The 22,254-nt window shown below is 39.9% G+C and overlaps 1 protein-coding gene across 1 annotated transcript in view; it reads left to right on the forward strand.

The window, feature by feature from the left end:
• The window catches only part of LOC140239314 (ER membrane protein complex subunit 1-like), a 32,208-nt gene that overhangs the window by 1,425 nt on the left and 8,529 nt on the right, over positions 1-22,254 (forward strand). The window contains exons 2-18 of the mRNA XM_072319186.1: positions 2,930-3,120; positions 4,049-4,160; positions 4,946-5,071; positions 5,802-5,934; positions 6,487-6,633; positions 7,365-7,526; positions 8,106-8,174; positions 8,714-8,806; positions 9,637-9,730; positions 11,911-12,036; positions 14,260-14,315; positions 16,298-16,495; positions 18,926-19,090; positions 19,496-19,666; positions 20,274-20,490; positions 20,954-21,064; positions 21,833-21,945. Coding sequence (XP_072175287.1) covers positions 2,930-3,120; positions 4,049-4,160; positions 4,946-5,071; positions 5,802-5,934; positions 6,487-6,633; positions 7,365-7,526; positions 8,106-8,174; positions 8,714-8,806; positions 9,637-9,730; positions 11,911-12,036; positions 14,260-14,315; positions 16,298-16,495; positions 18,926-19,090; positions 19,496-19,666; positions 20,274-20,490; positions 20,954-21,064; positions 21,833-21,945 — 2,284 coding nt within the window. The remainder of the gene's footprint in view (positions 1-2,929; positions 3,121-4,048; positions 4,161-4,945; positions 5,072-5,801; positions 5,935-6,486; positions 6,634-7,364; positions 7,527-8,105; positions 8,175-8,713; positions 8,807-9,636; positions 9,731-11,910; positions 12,037-14,259; positions 14,316-16,297; positions 16,496-18,925; positions 19,091-19,495; positions 19,667-20,273; positions 20,491-20,953; positions 21,065-21,832; positions 21,946-22,254) is intronic.

Genomic DNA, 22,254 nt, shown 5'->3' on the forward strand with positions numbered 1-22,254 from the left:
AAAACTGGGCCTCATCCACGCGCGCTTTTGGAAAGTAGCGCCGATTCTGCACTTTTGACGGTAAAATTTGGGATTTTGGATGGATTTTTGGAGGAGGCTAAGGGAGTTTCCTGTTGTGAATGAGTGTGTAAGTATGTGAATTAGTGTGATTTGCGTGTGTTGTGACAGTTGAACTTACTAGCTGGTGACTAGTGATAAGTGACCGAATACCGGTGCCTGACCGAATACTGGTGCCCTTACCCTAGGTATAATATAGGTTTAGATTAGGGTTATAAATTAGAATGGATCTAGTAAATTACTAATACTAGGGTTGTAAAGCAAGTGGCCCAATGTTCGTCATCATAAGCAGCGGAAGCATAATAGCGTGCATAATCCGAACGCTTGCGCTGCAACCATGGTTCGGCCCCCTGTACTCATTGTTCGGCCCCATATGTCCGTGCATCAACATGCGCGACGTACCGCGCTGTGCGCTCGCCCTGCCTATGTGAATGTATCAGCGCGCGGGCTACGCGGGGGCGAAACCGTATACATACTGTAGTACATCGCACTACGAGAGCGCGGTACTATCCTTATACTCGCACGCTGCAGCTGTGCGAGAGATTCAATGCATTCACGACACGTTGCGTCCGAACCTTGGTGATGCAGGAAATTCTGGCACGGGTGGCATGCAAAATATAAATATCGCGTAAACGCTCAAGTTATCTCAGAAACGGTTGCAATCATGGCTGTAAGTGTACTTGTTGTATAGATTCAATGCAGATAAACGGACTAGTAACTTTAAAACTTGGAATGAAACGAGTCTATATGTGTTGCTATGCAACTTTACTTACCTGTTACTTACCCGTTGAACTGCTTGTGCGAGTTGACCCGGGAGGGTTCAACAACGATTTCGGGGGTCCGGCGACGTGGCCCACTGTTGTGCTCTTCGGAACACGTGTGGAGATAGTTGCATAGTTTGAATTTCGCACTTGATATGCGCCATTTTTTATTCATGAATTTCAGTGAATTTTTATTTGTAAGAGTGGTTGATTCATGGAACCCTGCCGAATCATGGACCACTTGCTTTATTTATGGTTGAATTAGTCGAGGGACTTTGTCATTAGGAAGTCTTTCCGAGAATGATAGGGAGAAAGAAAAGAAAGAATAAAGGAAAAAAAGGGAGAAAGGAAGGTCGAATTATGCATGCTGTGCTGTGGAAATCGGCCCCACCGCTGTATCAATTGTGCACAGACTTTTCTAGATACCCTAGTCTAGATGCCGTTTGGTGGGGCTGCATTCATGAGTATTGTGCTGTGAAAGAAAGTCCCTCCGCTGTGCTTGTCTACCGTTGAACGCTAGAGTAGCGGACCCAGTTTGCGGCAGGTTAAGGTCTTTTCAAGGGTATCGTAGTATTCTGGTAAAACAGGCAACAGAAATTAAATAATTTGTTCTTTTATTGGAAGAAGTACCAAAGGCCTTTGACACTGCATCACAATTTTGTATGGTGGACAATTACCCTAGTCATAATAATCAATTTTGTGTAGAAAATTTGCAACCACCAAGAGGACCCGGTTTGCGGCAGGGGGGGGGGGGGTCCAGTTTGCAGCACCCCACACAAAAATGTCCCCTGGTTTCTTCAAACATTAAAATTTTGCAAAAACCAAATATTTTCTGATGGTCCAACTAGTTTTCAGCTTGTTAGAACTTTATTTGGATTCATTATCTCGATCCTTCACGATTTCATAGTTTTTCAAGATCGCATGTATTTCATCAATTTCCACCCATTTTGACGTAAAATAGCACTATGTGTGTAAATCCCATAGGGGTGCCGCAAACCGGACCCATCCCCGACATTTTGGTCACTGTTGCAATCCTCAAAACTGACAAAGGAAATTAATTTTAGAATATTTAACACAGTTACACAAGGAATCCTTACCATGCCAGGCCTCTTTTCATAGTAAGATTTTGTATAAAGATACAAACAAGGGATGATGGTGGTTGCCTAGCAACAGAACAAAATCTTAACGTTTTGTTAAGAAAGTCATACTTTTTTAAAAACAGTGTGACACAGATGGTTTAAATTAGAATTATGAAGGCCACCATCCAAATTATTTCATGATTCTGGTATCAAAAGAAAGCTCTTCAGTTGCTCTTCAAATAAAACAATTTAGGAAAAAAAAAATACCCTTCTACTTTTGAAGATATGGTTAGATATTCCTAGGGGTGCCACAAACTGGACCCCTGCAGCTAACTGGTGCCCCAACTCTACTTGATGGGGCTGAATTTATTAGTATAAACAGGCAAGCCGCCGTAGTATTAGTACATACACGCAGTGGAATGGTATCACGAGTATGACCAGGGATCTAGGGATTTAACGGCGATCGCTGTCATCACTGTCCTACTCCTGCTTAGCTGAGTCCTGCACAGGGCTGCTGCACTAGCTGGTACACCATGATTTCTATGCATTCAACCATGGCCATAGAAATCTAGGGCCCAGAGATGGTCCATGCCTTGGACAAGTCAGTTCTGAATTCTGCTAACTCATGCTCCCTGAATTGCTGAATGAAACTATGATTGAACTTGAAAATGTCAGCTTTTTAGTTTTATTTTCATATCCTCAAGATCTAGACTCTCTGCTCAGCTAATTTGAGGTTACAGTCCCTACACAGTACATATGTAAGACCATGTCTCTAAATCTAGCCAACATTGAACAGAGCAATCAATATTTATTTGCTGATGAGCAACTCAATTCTTGTAGGCCTGCACTAGTCATGGTTTTTGAGCATATCCCAGTGGGCTGCGAACAAAGACTGATTCAACTGGGCAAACATTTTCCCCCTTGTGCAGACAACAAAGGACCCACATCACACGTCATGCTGTTCTGTCCATGCTCTCATGCAATAGTGAACTGTCCCTTTCACATCTTGCACATTATCTGTCACACATACAGGAGGCACCAGTATGTTGGAAGTGTGAAGTTCTCTGCCTTTGAACAGAGCAAGCACAAGCGTCAGATCTTCGTCGCCACAGAATCCAACGTCCTCGCCAGCATCAACCTTGCAGGTCAGCTGAACTGGCGGCACATTTTGCGCAGAGGTCAGGATGGGGTCATCAGCACCATGATTTACTCCCCTGCAGATGGTAAGGAGATTATGTGTTTTATTTTACTTTTGACTTCAGCAACTTTTTTTTTAAATGCTCTCTACACTGCAACATAATAATTAACAAATGAGCCAACTAGCAATAGATTTTGGTCACCAAGAGATAAGAAGATACTCAGTATAACAACATGATATGGTAACAGCACTGTTAAATAAACGATATTTTCAAAATGGGATATATGTGTTTGAGTAAACCATTCAGTAAACAGTGAGCATCGTAGTTGTAGTTATCTTGATAATGACAGCATGTTTCTCAAATCTTCTGTACGCTTGACTTTATGTCTTTTTCATGCCTTTGGACATCATCTTAAGCTCAGCCAGCAAATTTTAATGATTTCTGAAATTTAGCCACCATATTGTTAAATGGTGTCTTTTAATAGACATCCTTAAGATGTGTTATGCATACAGGCAAGGCCCGTTGCAACAAAGTCCTCGGGACCAGTAGTTTTCTTTTGTTATTTCAAAATTTTGTTGCAGCTGAACAAATAAAGTATGTAAATAGTAATAATAACTTGGGGACCAGCATTCACGCTTTGTTGTAATGAAATTTTGTTATTACTGTGCTAGATATAGCATGAGTGCACTGTATAATACATATATTAAGCAATAAGGAAAAATAACAAAAGAGACATTTTTTTTTTCTTTTAATATAGTGTCTTATCACGTTAGGGCAGGTCTGAGTTACAATCCAGCTCAAAGCCACCAGATTGTAACGTGCCAACAAATGCATTTTAGATTTCCTGAAATATGAACAACACAGGTGATTGTGTTAGGTTTTACAATTTCAAATCACAAAGTCTTGAAATGTCACGGAGATCCAGCACAAACAGAAAAGGCAAATGGCAACATTATGCTGTAGAAGTCCATTCATTTATCCTGCATGTGCTGGTGTCTCTCCCGCCCCCCAGCTGGTATCGTGACGCTGTCTGGTCGAGGTCGTCTCCTTCGAGTGTGGAATTCGACGACGGGATACCTGAAGTGGGAAACCCCTGTCTCACCGGGAAGCTCATCACTCCTCAGGTAAAACTCGGATGGGATCCATGGCAAATGACTCTCTCTCAAAAAAATAAGAAAATAATTAATCAAGATGGCCCTCTAAATATGATTAGGATTTCAAGAGAGGGGTATTCTTGTGACCACTTGTTCAATGACATTTACCTGCAATTCACACATTTTAGATAAAGACAATCCCTTCACTGCGTTTTTAGGTTTCATCAGCAATGATAAATCTTTTGCATCTCTGTACAGTAGTGCATCTCTGAGGCATTAAACATTATATTTTCAACCATGGTTACCTGAGATGCACACATCACACCACAGCTGTGAACTGACTGTTGTGATGTCATCATTCATTCATTCCCAATTACAATTCCAGTCCCTCGGTAGTTGCATCCTGCGATTATGTCCTCTCTCATGAGGGCATAATGAATTTTGAGAATCACTGTTAGACTGCAGATTTTACAACACACAAAAAACTTTGCAAACGGACAGCCATTAATGCACCTACAATAGCCTTGGTGTCAAATCTTGCAAACATCATCTCGCCAAAATGTGTACAACTTCATTCATGAATATATCTGTATGCGAAAATAAAAGATTTTACAGTAGTTCTTTGAAGAGGACTTAGAGTCATTGGTCCCTTAGTGGCATGCTTATAAGCACTCATTGCTTCTTTAGCTGCCATGTATCAAAAACAAATCATAGTACAAGTAGCAGATATTAATACAAGGGCTGAAGGGAGAGTACAGACAGAACATTTAAAATGCATACACTACAACTGTTTTCTTCTACTGTCCTTTTTACAGTGATGGAGCAACTGCTATGCTTGCGGTAGCTGACTCAAAGAACATCATGATGGCAGTGAAAAATCATGTCTTCAGCTACTCCTTTAAGACCGGAAAGAGGGCCTGGATGTATGCTCACCAAGAGAGGTGAGATTACAGCTCTGCGTTCCAGTGTGCAAACATGTCACATTAAAAATATGACAGTGCTTCGTACCAACCACAAATGTCACATGAAGTGTCACCCAACCCCTTGTGTCCCTTAGGCGGTGATAGATGAAAGTTTGTTTGCAATGGTATAGCACGTTGACATCAGAGTGTGTTTTCTGTCATTATGCTTATCAGAGTAGAAATAGATGTGATGGAGACTGTATAGTGTACGTATGCAATCAGGTGCACAGAAATATATCGGTGACAACTTCGATCTGGACTTGTATAATTACTCTTTTTTTCTTTTGCCTCTTTGGTAACTTCAATAACAAAATTGTACAATAAAGTCAGCTGCCAGATATTTTACATTCAAGCCATATTCATTTTCTTTCACCTCTTATGAAATTATGTCCAGTTGTGCTTTCTCTCTACAGAATATACCTGATTTTGTGGAAGCGTTTCCTGGATTCATTAGCCCCATGAATCATATAATTTCCAATACTGTGCCATCATTGGATAAAGAAAAATTATTTTTGTTTCAAAGCAATTAAAGTACGTCATTGATTTTATAGTCAGCTTGTCTTGTGAATTTACAGAATTTCTTATGTACTCAACACATGTCACAAATTTATATTTGTGCATTGCACATCAAATGGATTATTTACAATGGAAGGCCTCAGAGAATATGAACTGACAAATTACTGTTGTGATCTTCTACCTTCTTCTCCAGTGACTCCATTGATTTCCAGTGGCTGTACTATGACAACCAGCCAGAATCTCCATTGTATGCCATCGGAGTGGTGGAGAATTCACACTTTGTTATCGCCGCGCTCGACGCTCAGAATGGTGACCCCATCTCACAGGTATTATAGTGACACATGTTGTTGGAAGAGTGAACAAAAGAGCTTGTTATTCATTAGTTTGTGCAGACTATGAAAGTTGATGCATGTCAAGTTGACAAAGTCTGTGCTACCTCCTCGGTCTTTGATGATCCAAAATACTAAGAGACAAAAGAGAGATTTGATATAACAAAATAACTGATGTAACAAACAGTTTTCTCATTGCCCAGATGGAGCAAATTCTGTTTTCCTGTGATAAGTGATATAGCAAATTACAGGATTCAGTAAATCATTTTCATAAGTCTATCTAGAACATATTCCTTCGAGTTTTGTTGTTGTTGCAAACTCATACAGTATACCTGTAATACCCGATTTTATGATCATAATTTGTCAGTTTGAAGGATCTCATTATACAAAGTGCTACTGCTGGGTTGAATTGATTTTCTTACAACATGCAACTTTCATTTAGAGAAGATTATTTTGAAAAAAGATTAAAGGGTTGACAAACAACTGCTATACTTTGCGAGTGAGGTCTGACGATATTCTTTGCTTGGCCAATCCCCCCTTCGTCTCCAGACTCCAGTCTCGGCCGTGTGGGTGGGCAAGTCGCCAAACTGCATCGTGGTCTCCGGTGGCTACTTTGTGTGCGTGGAGTCGGCCTCGGGCACCCTGCAGTACCTCTCCATCGGGGAACAGAACAGCTTCCTGGCAAATTCACCAGCGGTGAGTGGTTGATATTCTCGTCCTGTTTTTGTGGACATTCTCCTGTTTGTATTCAAGTGCTTTGCATTGGTTTTTGTCGTCATGTTATCGCAGTGTCTGCGCATCGAGAACGCTAGAGTATGTTGTATCTTTTGTTGTCTCTTTCATTCTGAATGAAGAAGTTCCCATTGTGATTTCTAATAAACCTTGGGTAAAGACAGAATATGACAAGGGAAATGACAGCAGAAATTGAGTTAAAATCAGCAAAGGTCACAGGCGAAGGTCAGATTCTGACACCTCGCAAATGATAGATGTACTGTGTTTGAAGTAATAGCATTAGACTAGGTACACGACTGTTGTGAATTTTTTTGTACTTAAGTTCAGCCTACTTCATATGGGCTGGAAAGCTGGAAAAATGACACAACCTTTATAAAGCCAGTCAGGTTTTGAGTGTATGCCTTTCACCATCATAGATCCATTTTTCTTAATTTATTTTTGTTTTTAAGGATTGTTGTTTTATGTAAATGTCTCAAGAAAAGGAACGGCATAACTCTTTTCTTCTTTTTTTTCCAGGTTGTTTTCATTTATTTGTCTGATTTCAAGCCTGCCTCCTCCTTGCATATGCACAAATTCTTTCCTGTTGCTTTCATCTGTACCCAATCTTATCCGGCTAGCTGAGACTGAGATTTGATTTCTTTTGCCTGTTTGAATCATTTTGTTATGTTTTGCTATTTTCTTCCCCCAATCTCCAGGGATTGGGCCTGGCCCAGCAGTCCAACTCCCCTTTCCTCATCAGAGGGCTGTACTCTTCCGTCTCCGGTCCATCCGTATTCGCCCTCCAACTGGCTGCGGACCATCATGCACTGCTGGAGGTCGAAGGTCAGAGCTTGTCTCTCCTCAGGGACCTCCCAAAGGTGAGTTACAGTGGTTTTACAAAGTTTTGTGTCACGACTTGTAGTCACATACCTCAGAAAGTTTGCAAAAGATTCTGTTTGATGCTTCGCTTTCTCGATTTGGAAAAAAAAAAGAGAACTTTTTAGACTGAGCGATATGCTGTGAAAGCAGAATTTTTTTGCATGAGTATTTTGTGTGTGTGTGCTAAGCCAGGTAAGACTGAATTAAGCTTTAGATTCTGCAGAAGTCAGATATGTAGAATAGTATTGCATATAACAAGAAAAACAATTCTGTGCTTGTATTTTTGCACTAGTTTCATGTTGCCCAAAGTGTGCAAAATTTTCCACTCTGAAAAATTCCACTGTTAGAGTAGATATTTTCAAATGGATTAAAAAAGCAGTGTGTAACCTGGCTTCTAGGTGACAAGGATAACAGCAATGCACACTCCTCCGTAGAAAAGAAAAAGAAGAAAAAAGAAAAATTATGTGGATGTATGTTGTATGTCTAATCTTGACTTTACAGTGTTAAAAAGGCCTGGGATATCCCAATTTTAAAAACAAAAATTATATATCTGTCTATTCCTTCTATATTTACTCCAGACAACTGCTGTCAGTGGCACTACTCTGGGGGAGAGATTTGTGATATCAACAGCTGCGAGCAAGGAAAAGGTGAGATTAATGATGTTTTGTGTCTGTTATTATTCTAATTTTGATGCACAAAAAAAAAAGTAATTTCAAAAGCAAGATTGGCAATGTGAATATTAGCTTGCCCTTGGCTAGGTGTTGTTGTTGTTATTTTGATTTTTAAGGTGCTTGTCATTCAATTGTGAATATTTACACCATGCTGGAAAGGGGCTTAGCCTTTGTCCAAGGCCTTCTTTGCTGTCGTGATTGCAAAAGAAGCAAGTAGAGTGTCTCATACTGGACAAGTCAAGCCACTATTTGAGAGGCAAGTTCTAGGGAGTTGAAATTGTCAAGTTGTCACCTGGGCTGACAACTTTCATAAAACAGTCCCCTGACCTTTAGGCATCGGGTGAGGAGATTTCGGAAGTCACGACTTGAACACGGCAAATGTCTGGCAAATGATAAGACTATTCATTTTGATGATTAGAAATAGCTCTTGGGGTACCCTTTTTCAACAGAGCGCTTGAACGCACCTGTAGCTTGACTATGTGAATCAATCATTTTGCCCTGTTTTTGTATTACAGATCATAGAACTACGGTCAGAATATTTGGATGGAAGTGACATTCTTTATAGCAACGACGTTACCTTGCCTGGAAGCCACGGATCAGCAATTCAGGTATTTAAACTTTTTAGACAATTTTCAGTTCACCAGCATGCACCTTGAAATCCTCAAACACGAGTAAATTTTACATGCACTTGGTTTTTTAGGTGTAAGAGTCTTGAAAACAGCTTACTGTAAAAGTGGAAATTTTCGCGGTGTGGAAATTTTCGTGCATTTCGCGCAATCAGAAACTAGCGTGAAAATAAAAGCATGCCAATACTTTTGCTTGCCAATTATGTTCCTCATATGTTCCTGTAGTTGATGTCTTGATACCGCGGAATTAAAAACGTGCGAAACTCTTCTTATCCTGCTGAGCACGAAAATTAGTCGCACGAAAATATCCACTTTTACAGTATATTATCAAATTAGATTATAATAAAATCAAATTAATTTCAATCCATTATCATCTTCATTAAAGAAATAAAGAAATTAAATCAAAAACGAAACAAAACAATAACATAATAAGTTGTTGTGGTGCCTTAAAAAATAGTGTCTGTATGGAATAGCCCCATAATTTTGTGGAGACTGTATGATTGTAGCTGTAGCAATAAGATGTCTATGGGAAATGTGCATTAAATCAGCTCGCCCTCAATGGGGTAACTTGAATGAGAGGTTCTCGTCGTTATAATACAGTCAAACCTTTCTTTGTGACCACCTGTCTATAGTAGCCACTTGCCGGCCGTATACGACCACTAAATTCAATTCCCTCTAAGAGAAAAAGCATTTTAGATAACTGTCTATAGCGGCCACCTGTCTATAACAGCGACTTTTTTCATCTCCTCTTGGATGGCCTCAATAGACAGGTTTGACTGTATCTTTTAAACCTTTTGTTACATTGATCACAGCTTGATGTGGACCTCCATGAGATGAGAGACAAGACCATCAATGGGCGTGTTTTGATCAGGACTCAAGATGATGCCATCTCCTTCATCGTGGGCTGTAAGTCACATCTACCAAACAAAAAAAAAAACAAAACATAATTGTCATGCCCATGGCAGGATGTTGTTAACCCTTGCACATTCCCACAGCATAGTGACAGTCTGCCATGCGCAGGGAAGTGCGTTAGCAATAATCTGCTATGTGCATGACAATTTAAAAAACAATACAAGCTCTCTTTAATTAATATGTAATAGAGACTGTAGAAAGACCAGTGTGTATGGTTTTGAGAGACAATTTAGATTTACTGACAGACTTAGCCCGGTCAAAACAAAATAACCATATGGTGGACCATAGCGTGGCACCTTTAATGAGGTAGGGTAATTTTGAGGTGTGACATCCAATGCCCCATAACCATTTTTCTCCAATTCTGCCCCATTCTCTATATCTTTCCCTTCTCTTCCATTCCTCCTTCTTCCCTCCTTGAGCTTAAGTGTTATTCTGCAATTAGTGAAAAAACAGAAATCCTCTAGTGCATTAAACCTCTTGCTAATAGCCTATTGTTGCCCCTCTAAACAATGTGCACTGAAAATGCACCAACTTCCTGTAAGAGGTTTTGCTCTGTATCCATTGCCATCAAAAGTTCCTGCCATGTATTTTGATGTGTTTAGATATTGTATTTGTCATCCAGTGCCCCCACTTCAAATTGAAGCTGGTGTGACAACACCAGCAAACACTATATATATATTTTTTGTGCATTACATAAATTTTTGAGGTCTCATAGATTATGCTTTGTAATTTCTCTTCATTAAAGATAATAAAAAGTTTTGGTACCTCAAAAGTTTCCCTGAATTTCCTTGTCTTGGTTTGTGTTTCACGTTAAAGTACGTTGTCTGTGAGAATTACTCGCCCCAAAGTGCTCTCATGTCTTAGTAATCATGCAATAATGGTTTCGTACCAGAGCCGTCGCCGTACAGCGTCGATAAATATTGTACGAAACCACTGACTGCGACCAGCAGCGTGCAGCCCATTGTACGCATAGCTAACTGCGACCAGCAGCCCCATACGCATAACGTAATGGGGCTTCGCATTGTAACATTCAGGATCATGACAGAATTAGTATCGCGGGTAAATGTCAATTTAAAATCCCAAAATTTCTTCGATTTGAAGACTTACCAATTAAGTTGAAGTATTGAAAACAGGCTTCGAACAACGTTTGGTTCTGCCAATAGTCCCTTTCTTTTCGAATTGATGACTGAATGTGACTCGGTCGAGAGGACCTTGGGAGAGCTACATACACCATGGACCGATGCATACACTGACTACTACGGCCAGCGCATGCGCACACAAACATCTTATCCGTTGATATGGGATTTGAAATTTGTGCGCATGTGATGTGTTCGCATGCACTGGCTGTAGTATTCAGTGTACATGGTGTATGTAGCTCTCCCAAGGTCCTCTCGGCCGAGTCACATTCAGTCATCAATTCGAACAGAAAGGGACTACAGGCAGAACCAAACATTGCCCGAAGCCTGTTTTCAATACTTCACCTTAATTGGTAAGTCTTCAAATTGAAGAATTTTTGGGATTTTAAGTTAACATTTATCCCGCAATACTAAATCTGTCATGATCCTGAATGCTACAATGTGAAGCCCGATTACGCTATGCGTATGGGACTGCTGGTCGCTATGCGTATGGGGCTGCTGGTCGCAGTTAATTGCATGATTACTAAGACATGAGAGCACTTTGGGGCGAGTAAGTCTCACAGTGTTAGTTATATGAAAGGTACTTTAACCTGAAACACAAACTAAGACAAGGAAATTTTTGAGGTACCAAAACTTTTTATTATCTTTAATACGTTTTACTAAACACTTATATCATTACTATGGAGCCTACATTCTGCAAGCTTCTGCTTTTTATTAGGTTCCTCATATTACACGTTATTGATATTTGCTTGAATATTTGTTCACTTCCATCTCAAACTGGCTATTTTGTGTTTTACTTCTCTCTGGAAATCAAGTGGAATGTAAAATTGTATGAAATGTGGAATATGGAACAATAGAAAAAAAAAACATAAGTCATCTGTTGAGATTGAGAAGGGCATTAAGTTGTCTTGAACACTATGGGTTTAGTGGCAACTTAACGCCCTTATCATTCTCAACAGACGAAGTGTGACAAAAAATAAGAATGCATCTTTTTGTCAGCCTGGAAGATAATATTGAAATTTTTCTTCTTTTCGTCAGCCGAGGAGGAAGTAATGTGGGTGAGGGACGAGTCACTAGCGGACACCGTGTCGGTGGAGCTGGTGGATCTCCCCGTCTCTGTCACCGAGGCAAGATTCGAGGACGAATTTGGAGGCAAGAGTGGAGGTAAAAACAACCAACGTCTGGAATCAAATAAAGCAGTATCATATCAGTGGAGTTAAAGAGCAATGCAGAGTTAATATTTACAAAAGTTATGGATGTTTACAAGTACAAGAGACACAATATTAAAAGTGTTGAGGTCATAATGGACTTTGTCATATTGTGACGGAAGTAGACAATAGATATTTTCTTGATTATATCTTTGTGATAGTTACTTTTTTCCTAGAGAGAATCATGTCAAACACTACATCCATATTCAAATGATCATGAAAATATGGTTTCCCCTCCCTCTTACAATTTGTAATCACTTATATTAAATGGGTTAGTCAAATACCGGTTAGTGATTGGCTAAAGACAGTCACGTGATGGAGGTACATTCGTTATGTTCGCCCATGGGCAGAACATTTTTGTAATGTTCTCCCATGGGAAAACATTTTCATGTAACAAATAACACAAGGCCCAGGACCGTGTGCGCACAGTGAATTTGGCTCTGCGCTGCGCGACCGAGCGATCGAGTGCGTTGTGCTGGTGGTTTGGTTGACGTTGACGTACGTATTTGATGTATTTGACTAGCCCGTATAAGATAACAGATGATGACTTTTGTTGTCGGGAACATGTACCAAACGTTTCACCCTCGGGGTTTGAAATGCTATTTCGGGAGGCTATAAGTCCCTCGACTTAGTCTCAGGACTTATAACCTCCCTAAATAGCATTTCAAACCCTTCGGGTGGAACATTCGGTATGTTCCCTCCCCCGCCAGTCATCATCTATATGTGACAGTGCACCTCAAAACGAACATAAAGTCGCACACACTAATATTCTGTGCAGGACTAAAAATAAGTGAAATGGGTCAACCTAGCCGAACTTGACTTTTTCATATTTTCTGAAAGAGCGGGTCTTCTTTTACATTATGCTAAAATTTGGTATCATAAAACGGGCAGGAAAGTGTGTTTTTTTAGCAGTTTATCTTGAACATTTTTGGTAGAATAGTGTGATTAGGTGTGTCTTTAGAATCCCTTTTTCATTTCTGAAAAAACCTTGTCCACACTCTTCACTTTCAACCCTAATAACTTTTGAAAGGATAGTGCTACTGCTTTGAAAGTTGGCATTAATTATGGACAGAATGTGTTAATGAGGCATGCTTAATTTCAGTTTAATCTAATAATCCCTTCATTGTTGTTACTCTGGTGGTTTACTTCTTGTTTTTTTGTCCCATTCATCGCACAGCCAGCACAGTTTGGTAAAGATGAAGCGCTTGAATAGACACTGTACTTCAGAGCCTCTTTTCTCAGTTCACACTTTTCCTGAGTTTGTGCTTTCTTTCCAATATTTAGATAGGTTAGGAGAGTCCATTTGATTTGAGTTATACATCATTTTAAAGCTTAAAGTCTGCTCTTTCAGAATATGGTCTTAACTAAAAATTCATGTCTGGCGACTTTTTGTTTGTTTTGAGGTGCAGGGTCACATATGATGTGACTTCTTGATAACAAAGGAAACAAAATGTCTGACTTGCTTTCCATGAACTGCTGTATGGGAATTGCAGGATATTTGTAATGTCGGTGCTAGCCTGTCTTCCACTGAGAAAATGAAGATGTTAAGAGATGTCAGTTAAAGGACAAGTCCACCTTCATATACATGTGGATTGAGTGAATGCAGCAACATTAGGAGAACACATTAGTGAAAGTTTGGGGAAAATCGGTCAATCCGTTCAAAAGTTATGAATTTTTAAAGTATCTGCACAGTTACTGCTGGATGAGAAGACTACTAGAGTGTATGATGTCATATGCGTACAATGATATAAGGAAAATATAAAGAGAATTTCACAAAATTTTACTTTTTGAAAAAAGTGCGCATTTCCTCGACTCGTCACTGACGTATTTTAAGGGTAATATTATTTCCCCTGCGTCCTGTAAGAGGGAAGTCAAATGTTCCTTTATTATGCGAGAAAAGTAAGAATATCTTGCAATTTTCTTTATATTTCTTTACATAGTTGTACACATGTGACATCACAAGCTGTAGTAGTCTTCTCATCCAGCACTGACTAAGCAGAAACTTCAAAAATTCATAACTTTTAAACGGATTGTCCGATTTTCCTCAAACTCTCGCTGATGTGTTCTATTAATATTGCTGCATTCAATCAATCCACATGTCTATGAAGGTGAACTTGTCCTTTAGGATTAGGTGCCTACTTGTTCCTAGATATTATATTTCTCAAACTCATTATTTCAGAAAACATCTTCAATAAGTTCACCAAGAGACTCAGCACACAACTTGCCCAGTTCCAGGTAAGCTGCTGTTTCATCCTTTTCAAGTTCTCTAGTTGTCGAGCCCACCGGAGAGGTGTGGGGAGACTAAGGGATCACCTGTGGGGTCTGTCCGTCCGTCGTCTGTCCGTAACGCTACAAAAACTTGAATAACTCTCTACTGAGGACTTCAATTTCAATCAAACTCGGAGGGCAGAGGGGTTATACAAAGTTACGCATATTATCAAACATGAAGGTCACCTCGAGGTCAAAGGTCACAGGCAGAGGTCAGTGAACTTAAGGGCCCAATGTTAAAGGGTGTGTACAGTTCTGGTCGAGGTGAGGATTTAGCTTTTAACGTTTTGCGAGATACTCAGAAACTACTCTATGAGATGTCAAAGAGCGTGCAGTTCTAAGGGGTATCAAAAGTTTGGCTGAGATATCCAAAAACAAGGTGAAACAAAGAGATCCTGATAAAGTTGTGGCATGTTGCCTTTTATTATTAGCACTTTTTTGGATATCTCAGCCATTTGAAAACCAATTTTCATCAAATAGACGTTGAATAATTACTTGCATGCTCTTTCATATTTCATAAGAGGCTTTTCATTATCTCACTTAGGAATGTTCAAAACATGAATCCCCACTTCAACCAGTCCTTTTAAGTTTTTTTATGGCGCGTTTCGATTATGGCTCATAACTTTTGATGTATTTGTCCGTTTGTGACCAAACTTGGATGGTAGATATCCCTTGGGGGGGGGGGGGGGGGGGGGGGGGGGGGGGTTTGAAGGTCATTACAAGGTCAAAGGTCACAGACAGGGGTCAACGAACTTTTAGGGCCCAATGTTAGTTTTTAACACCGCGTTTCGATTATGGCTCATAACTTTTGATCCCTTTGTCCGTTTGTGTACAAACTTGGATGGTAAATGTCCCGTGGGGAGTTGAAGGTCACCAAAAGGTCAAAGGTCATAGGTGGGTCAATGAACTTCTGGGAGTTAGAAAAACATTAATTTCTTCTACGCGAATGGGCGAGACACAATTTGGCACTTGCCGTGTTTTGATTACGACTCAATACTCGGAAGTCTTCTTTGTGTGTATGTGTTTATGTGTGTGTGTTTGTGCATATGTATGTGAGTTGTGTGTGTGTGTGTATGTGTTATCTCATTCTCACATTCTCATTTTTAATCACATTGCTCTAGAGAAGATCATACATACATGTAGGAACTGATGAGAATATTTTCTAGGGGGGGGGGGATGTTCATTTTCTATGTCAGTACCATGTATCTTCCATATTCCCAAAGTGCGCATTAATTGAAAACATACAATTTAGCAAAAAGACATCCAGACACAGGGTATTCTTGTGTATGTTTTATTTTATCCGTATTTTTGTCCCCGCCAAACGAGTTCGAGCAGGGGACTATGAAACGGGCTCTGTACGTGTGTGTGTCCGTGTGTGTATGTGTGTGTGTGCGTGCGTCCGTGTGTGATCAAAATGTTCAATTTGCTACTTCTCTGTCATTTATGAACCAATTTTGATTCTGTTTGCTTTATATGATAGCACTATATGGGAGCTTTGAAACTTCAACACAGAATTTCAGTTGTGACCTTTGACCTTGACCTTTGACCTATATTGTACATTTTGCTACAAAATGCTACTCCTTCGCCATTTCTAACCTGATTTTGATTCCGATTGCTTTATGGGATGGCACTAGGTGAGGGCTTCATAACTGCTACACAGAATTTTGACCTTTGACTTCTTTGACCTTTGACCTTGATTTTTGACCTATATTGTACATTGGCTACAAAATGCTACTCCTTTGCCATTTCTAACCCGATTTCGATTCTGTTTGCTTTATGTGATGGCACTAGGTGAGGGCTTCAAAACTTTTACACAGAATTTTGACCTTTGACTTCTTTGACCTTTGACCTTGATTTTTGACCTATATTGTACATTTTGCTACAAAATGCTATGGGACATATATTACGCACCGCGTAATTTCTACTTTTCCTTGTATTTCTTCCGACAGTTTTACATGGCCCACCTGAAGAAGAAGATTGAGAGCCGACATGAGTCGCACTCCGCCGACCACCGCAGAGCGGGCATCACCCACGCTGGACAGCGGCTGCTCCTCAGGGACGAAGAGGACAGCGACGACGACGACTACCTCACCAGGGATGACTTCAACCTCCACAAGATCATCGTCGTGGCAACCAAAGCTGGGAAGGTGAGAGGAAGATGATAGAAAGGATGAAGACGAAACTTCATCTGATGATCATTGACCTTAATAATTAGAGTGAACCCAAATAAACAGATAATAAACCCAAATAAAATGATAGAAATTCAGTTAGGGTTAAGGTGTTTCACATTACAGTATTCATCGCATAATCGGGCATCTGATAATCGGGAACTTCGCTTAAATGACATATGCTTCCCAGAAACATTTTCAATGCATGTTATTTTCACTGGATAATTGGGCGGGGACCTCTGATAAACGGGACAATTTTTCTTCAAGCGATCTTTGATTTTGTCGATATTTTGCACAAAAAATCTACCAAAATACCACAACAATATTTCAAAGATTCCCTATCAGTTGTCGTTTACATCGAACTTACAAAGCAAGCTTCGGACTGGTGTGTTTTGACCTCCGTCCATCCAGTACACGTACATGCATAGCCACGAAAGCGCCGTGTATAAGTATCCATGCCATTGCGAAACACATGCTTTCGCGAACATTCTTCTCCCCTACATAAGCAAAGCCATGTGCTCGCTTGCAATTCCTACTCACATCCAATAAAAAACATGCCTTGCTCACACAGCTCAGGCTGTGTACGTTGTTTAATCTCAGTCATACACTTTGAGGGCAAAGTCCAAATTCCTCGTTTTTGAGTGTTTCAACTTTCAATACACTGATCTGTGTGTACGTCACAATCTTCCACAGTTGTGAATGAGCTAGAGGGTATCGCCAAGGGGTAGCGTGGTTGTGTATTCATGTACATGTACAGTACGTCAGTATGTGTGTGTGTGTGTGTGTGTGTGTGTGTGTGTGTGCACACTACATAGTGCATGTCGTATGCCGTTAGTGTATGGTGAGTGCTCATCGCGAAATCGGGCACCCCGCTTAAAGTGGGCGTGTTTACTACTCCCAACCTGTCCCGATTATGCGATGAATGCTGTATTTTTTAAAACAGTGACGTATGTCATGACCCCATATGCAAATTAGATTAGATTATTAACGACCTAACTGTATACTGCATACACCATATATGTATATATATATCACAGTGTTTCTACTTAATTTGCAAATTTTAATTGTTGGAATACTGCAGACACCATATTTATTGAGGTGTTTCTACTTAATTTGCACATTTTAATTGTCGGATGCTATTTTCAAATTTAACCCTAAAAAGACTGGGCTATTTTGGTAGCTCGAAAGACTGGGGGGGGCCTAAAGGGCCCCCCCTTAAGATCTCGGCCGTGAATCGCGCGATCACCGCGGAAATTTGCACAATGGTAGTGTGCCATGTAATCTACAAGATCGTATATTTAAATAATACAAAATAGTCTTCTTTTATTTTATTTTGATTAATTATGCTAATTTATGCTAGAAATCAGACTCTTTGATCTAAATCAGTAAATAAAGCTCCAAAAGTGCTCATTTTTTGGTCTAATTATTCTTTGTGGCATTCTTAGCAAATGTACTTGAAAAAAAATTCGGTATCAAAATCAATTTCTTATTTATTTTATTGTTTTATGAATTTCTTATGTATTTCTTTGTTTTTTCGACCTTTTGTTTTTGTTGTTTTTTTTAACAAAATTTGTGGCAGACACTTTTTGAAGCATAATACTCCTAAAACAAATTAATTTTAGCCATTGAGAGTAAAAATAAGCATATTTATATGAACCATGTGAAAAAACTCAATTTGCATTGACTTTGTACACAAAATCACGTTTTTGAGCCATTTTCGGCCTCACGTGCATGTACAAAAAGTTATGTAACTTCAGAACCGTACCCCCGGGCGTCACAAATTTGGTGTCAAAATGTGCGGGAAACTCGAAAGAAAAAAGTCATGGAGCATCGTGGCGAGAGCATTGCGCGTTGCAGAGTTATCGCGTGAAATGTCGAGGGGGGGGGGCCTTTTAGGCCCCCCTCCCCCCAGTCTTTTTAGGGTTAACAACATGCAAAAATATCAACTCTGATCCTGCCATGAATGCGATATGCACGCATACAATTCTCCATACACGCGGGTAAGTACTCCATGATCATGAAATTTAACCACACATGAAATTGTCCCAAAATCTCAATGCAAGAAAATTAGACTTGCTAGATGTGTAACAGATACCAGGAATGCTGTGAGTGGATTGTATAAAAAGATTATACACAAAATTGTGTTTCATAAAGCTGTTCGTAAAGTTACGAACAACTTACGAGCTACTGGTGATCGGTTCTGATGTGCTGCACTTCTCAGAATTTCAATAATTCAGCACAAGAACTGATCACCAGTCGCTCGTAAGTCGTTTGTAACTTTACGAACAGCTATTAGAAACACCTCCAAGGTCACTTTTTTTTGTGAGTAATTTAGCAACTGCAACTGAATACACACCCAAAGCCATAACTCTAACTATATTCCCTGGCTTCCTCTCTCTCCTCCGCCAGATATTCGGTCTAGATTCCCAGGATGGCACCATCGTGTGGGACCACTACCTCCCGGACCTGGAGCCGTTCCACTCCTCTGGCCGTCCCTCCCTGCCCCTCTTTGTCCAGAGGACGACAGCGCACTTCCAGATCCCACCGCAGTGTAATCTGATTGGTCAGAGCAAGGTAAGGGCAACCAAGGGGATGTGAGATTCTTTGGTACAGTCCACTATGACTGTTTGCCTGTATACCTTGTAAAAAATGGAAAAAACAATATCAAACTAAAGTAAAGCAAACTATGTGGCAAGTTAAGCTGAATTGCTTGAGAGAGTTAATAGGATTCATTGTGGCAGAAAATAGAGACTGGAGTTACAGTTCCCTGCTATCTTTCAACAACAACATCAAAAAAATAAAGATATGCACTGAAATTCATAGGTGCCAATTTGGTGATGAAAAGGTAATGATTTTAGCAGTAAAAAAAAAAAAAAAAAAAATCTCAGGGCTTGATGATCAAGCCCCAATCATTCCTCCTTTCGAGTGCATTATCAATCTACGTATATTCTCTCTCTCTCACAATACCAATGTGTACAGGCCAGTGGGAATGTTATCTCCTTCACCTTTAACCCCATCACGGGCAAACCGACCCAGGAGGGCGGTTGGCAGGACAACACCCTCCCCTTCCGAGCCAAGCAAGTGGTCATGCTCAACCTGATGACTGAGAACTTCCTCAAGATTACCATCTTCCTGGACACGGAAAATAACGTAAGAGAACAACTAGATAAAGGAAATCTTTTCTGGTGGGTAGCTCAAGATGACAAATTACTGTTACGTACCTAAACCGACACGCCCCATACAGCTCCTATTAACCGGAGTTTATAGGTCTATTTATGGACACATGCCTCCACATAAATATTAACTCTGTTGGCGTTTTCTTTGAAATACGTTCTGATGGTTTTTGGTAGGAATTATCGTCAGTGCTAGGGAATGCACAGCTGTACAGAAGGTACATGTTGTTCCCTTGGAGGCCTCGGGGGCAGGGCCATTGAGGGCCCAAATTCTGTAGATTCCAATTAAGGTGCTTCTACGCAGTTGTACAGGTAAAGTTTAGATATCCTCTTATGCAAAAAAAAAAAAATATATATATATATATATATAAATAAATAATGTGTGTGCACCTATTCTTTGCATATTATACAGTAGTCTGTAGAAGAATCAATTTTGGCATAGCAGCAGACACCTCATAAAAGTTCATCTTGTGCTATTAAAATTTATCCTGTATTGTAGTAAAGGATGACTCCCAACACGATACCATCTTGCACTTTGTAACATTCAACAAACTTTTTGCTCCGATCCCTCAAATTCTAAAAAGGTCCATGTGGTTCCATCCTCCGCCGAAGAAATCGTGAGGGAGAACTCCGCGAGTATCTACCTCTTCACGGCAGACGTAGAGTCCGGCCAACTGACCGGCTATCGGCTGGCCCACAATGCGGCCACCTCGTCCGGCCTGCAAGCTCGGCCAGTCTGGGACGTCCAGCTGCCGACGTCCCTCCAGAAAATCACCCATGTGGTTGGAAAGAGAAATACTGGTAAGTGCTTTCGACATCAAATCATACATCATGCTGATTCACATCAAGCATTCTTCTTGTGTTCTAATCAAGGACCAATGAATGCATTCTTGTATCTTGTCTTTCTTTCTTTAATATTTGAGATGTATTGATGCATTGTTTACTATTTCTCCGTTGATATGGAGTAAAGATTCAGTCAATATTTCTTTTACATTCTATCTTGCTCTTTCTTCATCTGTTCTTTTATGAAAAACAGTCTAATAGATGTGCATGTTACCCATTCTTTCTCTGCAATGTGGGTGAAGATTAAGACAATGGCTGTCACTCCTATGTCTTATTTCTTTACTACAGGGCAATACGATAGGAAAGGCAATTACAGAGTTTGGTGGTCATAGTCTGAATATTATGTAAGAGGAGCTTGTTGTTTTGGAAAAATATGCTACAAAGTCACTTTGAATCTGTTTTGTCAACCTTTCGTACATAGAACATGTACACTCCCAGGGACGTGTGCTTGGGGACCGTTCTGTCCTGTACAAATACCTGAATCCAAATCTTGTCGCCGTGGTTACGGAAGGAGAGGAAATTGGCAGTAAACGTAAGTGAATTAAGGTCATATCTATTCAGAAAATTCATCACCAATGAGCATCTATTTGATTACAGGTAAAGGTAAAATGAGATGAAATCTCTTTATTTTAACGCCAAGTACATCAAGGTTGTAACCGTTAGTCAAAGTAAATAAGAACCTCATTTCATTTATCATATTTGCCATTTCAAGAACTCTCATCAAAATAACAACAAAAAATATGGAGATGCATTAAATTTTTACCTTTTTTAGGGCCATCTTCAGAAAAAAAATGCAAACAGCAGGCCATATGTTCCCTCTTTGTTGTGAATGTAGCTATTTCATAGCCATTTGGTTTCTGCAGAGAATTAAAAACCACATATGTTCATATTTTAGGTTTGGAAACAATATTAGAAATCAGAAACCTTGACTCTAATTTTTATTGTAATGGCATATGAATTGTTATGATTTAGATGAACAGATTACTTGGTAGACGCCAATTGTATCAACTTGCAAATCACAGTGCATTTCTGAAATACACTGTAGATGATACTGCATTATATTACAGAATTATCATATTGGAATAAATCTACACGCACCAGAAGAATTATCCCACTAATCTATATAATACAGTGGAGAAGCTGTGTGTGCTTCTGCCAATAGCCAGAATTTTCCAGTAGTTGATTTAAATTGCCTCATAATTGCCGTACAATTGCCTGAAAATGACCAACTTGCCAGAGGTTCGTATACACCTTGGTGATCCTACATCCCCTTTGTAAAATGTCTTCCTCCCATCCACAGCCCACATAAGCGTGTACCTGATAGATGTGGTGACGGGAGCAATTGTCTTCAGTGCTGACCACAAACGTGTGCAGGGACCCGTTCACATTGTACACACAGAGAACTGGGTAGTGGTAAGTTTTTATCATAATATACTCCTCCATTAATGACCAAGTTCCATGTATATTGCCCTAGTGTTTGTTTGTATGTTGAATATCAAAAGTTGGGAATGCACCTTATAAATGGAACTTTCTGGGACACCGCAACAAGGCGGGAAATCGGGCGACTTCTAGCACACATACGTATGGGTTGAAATCACTGATCTCTTTGAAAGAACAACATCAGTGGTGAAAATGAGCTGCTTGGCGCAGGTCTGCGCTTTCAGAGTACTTCTCTAGTTGTTCATCATTTGCTGACCAGTAGAAGTAACCCTGGATGAATCA

The sequence above is a fragment of the Diadema setosum genome, chromosome 15, assembly GCF_964275005.1.
Source record: "Diadema setosum chromosome 15, eeDiaSeto1, whole genome shotgun sequence".
Classification (NCBI taxonomy): Eukaryota; Metazoa; Echinodermata; class Echinoidea; order Diadematoida; family Diadematidae; genus Diadema; species Diadema setosum.